The 6,866-nt window shown below is 34.7% G+C and overlaps 1 protein-coding gene across 2 annotated transcripts; it reads left to right on the forward strand.

Moving 5' to 3' along the window:
• Positions 1–752: 752 nt before the first annotated feature.
• LOC113354238 (dof zinc finger protein DOF5.7-like) lies at positions 753–2,270 on the forward strand. Of its 2 annotated transcripts, XM_026597640.1 has the most exons (3): positions 753–867; positions 946–1,813; positions 1,966–2,270. In XM_026597640.1, the coding sequence occupies exons 2-3, from the start codon at positions 950–952 to the stop codon at positions 1,966–1,968; spliced, it is 867 nt and encodes a 288-aa protein (XP_026453425.1). In that variant the 5' UTR covers positions 753–867; positions 946–949; the 3' UTR covers positions 1,969–2,270. The 2 variants fall into 2 exon arrangements, with proteins under 2 accessions (XP_026453425.1, XP_026453424.1); XM_026597639.1 differs by having other exon boundaries at positions 946–2,270.
• The last annotated feature ends 4,596 nt before the right edge of the window (positions 2,271–6,866 follow it).

Raw genomic sequence — 6,866 nt, forward strand, 5'->3', positions numbered from 1 at the left:
AAGAAATTAAATCAATAACAAAAACAGGATATGACATGTATGCAAAACGAAATTAGACAAAATAAGTTAACCTAAAAATCAGAGAGAACCCGGAGCAACCTTTTTTTAATCATGAATATCAACCAAGCATAAAACTCAAAACTTAAGTAGAGAGAATACGGAAATCAACCATACCAGACTATTATCTCAAATAACTTAATTATTAATAATAAATTGAAAGGGTATTTTGGTCATTAGAAAAAAATATAGATAAGGGGTGTTGAATTTTATTTCATAATAGCCTAGTAAAATAGGAAAAATAGTTCCCTCTCGGAAAAAAAAAATATATATATATATGGTGCCCAAAAAAATCTTCCTTTAGTTATATCCACCGGCACCCAGTAGTTTGTCATCCATATAAACCATCATAAGTGTGTATACACATCCATCCAACCCATTTGTTAATTTTGTCGTAAATGTGGTTTCTCCCTCTGCCATATCAGGTTTGATCATCAGGTCTCTCTCCAAAATATACAGATACTAGAAACATATATAGTTTTTATGTGGTGAATAACAAGTTTGTTCTCTTCTCCTTTCTTCTCTTCCCATCTTCTTATTCTCTCTCTCTCTCTCTCTCTCTCTCTCTCTCTCTCTCTCTCTCATGTTTCATCTTTTTTTGTTCTCTTAAATCCAACCCTTCTTCTTCTTCTATTACTTCTTCTCATTCTCACCTTCTTTGATGAAGTTCACAAGCACACAAAAAACCCATCCCCATCTCTATCTCATGCATGATACCCTTTAATGAATACCCCCTCTTCTTCTTGTTCATCTATCTGTGATCCTTCCCCAATAGTAGTAGTACACTAATTAATCATACATAACTCACAGGTACTTGTTACTTCCTCTACCGATCTTTTTTTTTTTTTTTTTTTTTTTTTGCTTCTTATTGTGTTTTCTCTCCACTAGAGATATGATGCCCTCTCAAGCAAAACCCATGTCTACTGATGAACAAAACCAAAGCTCATCAGGAGGAGGGAATAGCAGAAAAGCTACTACTAGTAGTATGGCAACACTGAAACCACCAGAACATGCTCTCAAATGTCCAAGATGTGATTCTTCAAACACCAAGTTCTGTTATTACAACAATTATAGTCTTACACAACCAAGACACTTTTGCAAGACGTGTAGAAGATACTGGACAAGAGGCGGTGCTCTACGTAATGTTCCAATCGGTGGAGGTTGTCGTAAAAACAAGAAAAGCACTAGTGGCAGTACCACTAAATCATCATCTATAAGAGGATACTCTAGTGATTACTCGATTCATGATTCCGCATCATCTGAAAATGGCTTGAAATTTTTTCAACACCATGCTCCTTCAACTATGGATTTTCAACTTGGTGGACTTTCTCTATCTAGACTTCATCATTCTTCATCAACACCTGGGGTTTATAATCAGTTTGCCGCCGCTGCTGCTGCTACTCCATATGGAGGAGATATGGGGTACCATACTTTCCCTGGTTCTTCTTCTAATTCTTCTTCAGTACTTACCAACGGTGGAGGTGTTCAGATAAGTCAAGCAGAAATGGCTAGCTCATTAAACATTCATAGTAATCTTGCTTCTTCTATTGAATCCTTGAGTTTTATAAACCAAGATTTACACTGGAAATTACAACAACAAAGACTAGGGATGCTGTTTGGTACTACTACTACTAGTGATCAACAGATGAAGGAGACTAATGATATACACGAATCCCGTCTTCATCAGAAACAAAAACCATTGCAACCCATTATGTTTCAGAATCTAGAAATGACAAAAGCAGATGATCATGATCAGGTAATACTTGCCATTAGTAAGAGCAGTACTGCAGGTAGTATCGTTGTTGGTGGAAATGGAAACCATAACAATAATAATAATAATATCAATACTTCTTCTGAATGGTTCTTTGCTGAGAATACTAATTACCCCCCAACTGCCAACAACAACAGTAGAAGTAGCCAAGAGAATGGAGTCCAAACCTGGGTTGGGTTGAATCATCAGCAGCAGCAACATCATGTTCAATTTACTACTACTGATGAATGAAGACAGGATCAGAGAGAATCAGAAAAAGGTCAGACAAAAAAGAAAGGGTAAACTTCAGTCATCTTTAGGGTTTGTTGTTTTCATTTCATTACTACTTATTTGGACAATGTTTAATATTTCACTACTTTATGTGTTTTGTTTTTTTGAGGGTTTCACTTCCAATTGATTAAGTAGTGATGTTGTTTTTCAGCCCTTTTGGTGTTTTTTTTATGTTCCAACAAATTAAAAGATGGAGAGTAAGGACTTCATTTTTGTTGATTATTATTTATGGGTAGGCATATTATTTTTATATATATATATATAAAACAAGAAGAAGAAAAGTAAGTTTAGTTGATGATATCTATCTATATAGATTCTATGGTTCTATCTAGTTAAGGTTTGCCTAAAAGTGGAAAAAGTAGAAGAAGCATTGTCAAGATCGATTGTTAATCATCATCTAATACTTTATATTGTTTGATTTTACTTATGATTTTAGTTTTAATTTATGTGTTGAATAATGTTTTTATTGGGATCTGTTATGAGTAGAATCAATGTGCATAATGAATGAACATATCTTTGATTTTGTTTTATGTTCAGTCAGTCTGTCTAGAGATAGAGGGGAAGTCTGTCTGGCTGGCCTGGATTATATATAATTTCTCTGTGTTAAGGACTTCTGATACGTATCAGGCTCTTTGTCACTGCAACAACAACAACAAAACGATATAAATACAAAACTAGCATAGCTGCTTGTTATTATTTATAAATAGCTACATAGAATGTCCTTCTCCATGCCAAGACCTTACTTCTCTCTCTCTCTAGTTATTTCTCTCTAGAGTTTCATGATAAATAGTTGTTGCTTTTGGCTAGCAGAATCTATCTATCTATATATATATATTTGATCATGCATGTATGATTTGATAGTGTGTTGGTTTGATTGAAAAGTGATGAGTTAAATGAAACACACTGCTGCCAACATTTTGAATGAATGAGAGTGCTGTGAAAAGGGAGAAAGAATCTATGGGTTTGCTGTATTGTATGCCAAGCATGTCTTATCATATTTGAAGAAATTAACGAGCTAGTCTTTTACCCATGATGTGCTGCAGAGAATCTGATCATGGTGGTGCATGAGTACTAGCATCTATCTGTCTATAGCTAGCTAGGGGTCTGGTCTGCTTTTGTGTTTGTATGCCATGTCTTTTAACTTTGTACATTTATAGAAGACTGGCGAAAAAATTTCATTGCTTTGTTTGCTTTTCAGTACTGTGAGAAATATTGTGCTTCAGAAAATGTTTTCTCTTGTTGATGCAACCTTAGCACTACTTTCGCTTCAAGAACTCAGTCTTTTAGTCTGTTTAGATTCCTGTTTAGCATTATGTCATCAGTCTGTCTGTCTGTCTGTTTATAATATCACCACCACCACCCACCCATATATCACTGACTGCAGATCCCTCTCTTCTCTCTCTCTTTCTCTATCATCGCAATGTACGTAGTACATTATACAGAGGGAGGAGCAGCAGCAGCATGCATGGTGTAGTTGTACTACTATCACTAGCACTCTAGCAGTAGCTAGCACTCTCGTATCTGTTGTTTTCCTCTATCTTCATTTTTTAACCCATAGTACTTTTTCTTATATTCCATTTTCGGCCTCTTTTTGTCTTTTTCTTATAATCCTATTCTTTACTTAAGATATTAAAACTTCCCTAATCATTCCGTGAGTCCATGCAAATTCTTGGTGGGTGATCTATAATGGATCTTGATGAGCATGGATGATTTTAATTCTGATCACCAGATCAACGATTATACACTGTTATAAATAATGTTACGTAATATGTGTTGTTTAGGCATAATATGAAGGCATGATTTGCGTGCATGAGAGGAGGGAGAGAGTGAATTAATGAACTTTTTGTTGTTGTTGGGAAGAAGCATGCAAAGAATAGGATTATTAATTGTCATTTCTCAGTCGAGAACCTCATGACTACTCGTATAACCCGGCCACTACACTTCACACAAAGTATTTCTATCTCTCTCGTGTTTTCTCTTAAAACATCTGTGACTATCAGCTTCACATGCCATGATTGGGTACTGGCGCTCATTTGGAACCATATATATGCCGAGATCCCGGCAACGGAACTAGTGAAAACGAGTTTGTGACTCTTCGGAAAAGTGAGAAGAATATCGTTACGAGCCAGCTAGCTCACAGATAGAAAATGTGGCGAATTTCTCCCATGGATCCCACATGCATCTCTAGGCGGTGATACTAGTAGTACATGAGGGACCACTATCGTTTCAACAAATACAACGAAACCCTAGCAACACGCCATGGCCATAATAAAGTAGTTGCCAAACCTACAAATTTATTTGAAATCAATGACCAAATATGTAAAAACTAATCGTTTGTTTTGTTTGGTTTCTGTTTCCGTTATTTGTTTTCTTGTGTGTTTGTGTGACGTAGGAGGAAGAACAATAAATAATCAAACTGTTTGAGATTTGAGAGAGTGAGTATGTATGACTCTAAAACGAGAAGAATGGGTTTCTATCCCGTCACCGGTTTTGGATTATATCCAAACAACACCACCAAACCCATCATTACATTATCCTCCTCTGGCCCTCCTTATTTTGTTGCCTTTTTATATGGGGTAACGGAACTTGGCAAACATGCAGTGTCAAATGTGGGTCCCGCTGTTAAGTAGGTTTCATTTCTACGTTGGCAACTGTGGCAGTGTGGCTATTCAGTGATTTATATTGGTCTAGGCCTTGAGAGAGATGGCTCAGTAGCTTTAATTTGTTTCTGGGCCTGGGTTCTGGTGTCTATTTTTTTGAAACCTGTTTTGAGGTCTGAAAGTTGAGTATGCCTCAAAAAATCACGGTATGTCTCAAAATAGGTTTCATTTTTTTTGGTGCACAACTATAAATGGATCCTGTTGTGAGGCTGCTGAGGGTGAGCATGGGCCGGTATGGACTGGTTTTCACTTCATCCGCATCCAATCCAATACATTACGGATTTCAAATTTGGCAACCGCATCCAATCCAATATCCAATGAATATTAATCCAATGGATGCACGGATGGACGAGTAGGATACGAATAATCCAATGAATTTTTTTTAGTTTAAATTTATAATAAAGAAAATAAAACCAACACAAATGACTCCTTATAAAACCTACATATCCTATATCTATAATACAAAACAACATGGGTTTTTGAGCTTGGACGGACGGATAACATTTTGGGAGACAAACAGGTGATCCGACCATCCCAGTCTCATCCCAGCAAAAGACATTTAGCGGTTGTGGTGTTTGTAACCTCATTCCTTGGTGGACATATTAATAACCCTCTTAATAAACTGAAAAGATAAATGCGCCATTAAATAAATGTTACAACCATGTTTTAACCATAGAAAATTTTAAAAAATAAATCTTTGACCCGTATCCTTAAAAGAAAAAAAATTAACCATCCTTTAATAACCTGCAAAACACAAACAATTATTCTTTATACTCATTCGGTAAAGGAAAGGATAAAAAAAACAAATAATGATTATTCTTTAATCCGGAAAATGACTCACGAAAAATTTAATCTTACGTCATAGGTTTGATTTTGATTTTAATTTTAGGAATTGATTAGTTAAAGTTCTTTCGATTAGTTAAATGCCCATAACAAAAAAAAAACAAAAATAGAGTTACGATGTAAAACCCAGAGCACAAAAAATTTTAGAATCATGTTTTAGCATCTATAATAAATTTATTTTCGAATAAGACATTTAACTAATCAAAAGATGAACCATGTTTCAATCCATATCAATTCTAGCATTGTTGGGAACATTTGAGCATTCTTGATCATGACCAATGCTATTTTTGCATCAGATTTGTCATAAATAATTTGACCAAATCTGAAGCACAAACAAAAAAAAGCTGAACTTAAAAAAAAAAGAAAAAAAAATGAAGAGGAATACAAACCAATCTGATATATATATCAATTGATTCCAAGATGGATAACAAAGCTGACTATATAAATCCTATCTAAGTCAGAGTATGATGAACGGCCCAGATAAAACTATCAAAAAAATAAATAAAAATGATCATGCAATTGAAAAATAGAACAACACAAACAAAAAAACCTAAACTCCGAAAAAAAAAAAAAAAAAGAAGAATAATAATAAAAACCAATCTGATGTATATCAATATTGATTCCAAGGAAAAAAGAATGGAACTTATGAGCTTCCATGCCATTTACACACTTACAAGAGTAAAACTGAATGAAGTGGATATTCAAAACTTCCGTGCGTTTTTTTCCAGTACATGAGTTAGCTTCAAAATATTCTCTTTAATGTCTTCTGATGGATTGCGGTGGTATTCAAAACCAATCCGATTCAACGATGTAATATGTTTAACGTCCTCCACTTTTACCGCACTCTTGGATTTTTCTTCATAGATGCATACGACTGAAATACCAAAGCTTAAAAAAACAATAGAATCGAATTTGGATCGGAAAATAACATAATACATGATGATAAGTTTTACTTCGTTCATTCATTTTCGGGGCGTATGAATTTTTATTTTTTTTGTGATCCACGACACAAATAAAAATAAAAGAATCTCAAAAAGGAAACGGTACAAAATTTTGGCCATCGTAATTGGGGCTAAAATTTATTCCATCGTAATTGGGCTAATATTTTTGGCCGTGCACCACGTATGTAATTAAGGTATATAGATCAGCTTTCCCCTTTTTTAATTTGACCACAAACAAATCTCCTCTTTTAATTTTAATTATTTCTATTGCTTTGGATTCTCTATTTACTCTCCCATTATCCTCCCACGATTAAGAGATTGCTT

This window comes from Papaver somniferum, chromosome 2 (assembly GCF_003573695.1).
Source record: "Papaver somniferum cultivar HN1 chromosome 2, ASM357369v1, whole genome shotgun sequence".
Lineage (NCBI taxonomy): Eukaryota > Viridiplantae > Streptophyta > Magnoliopsida > Ranunculales > Papaveraceae > Papaver > Papaver somniferum.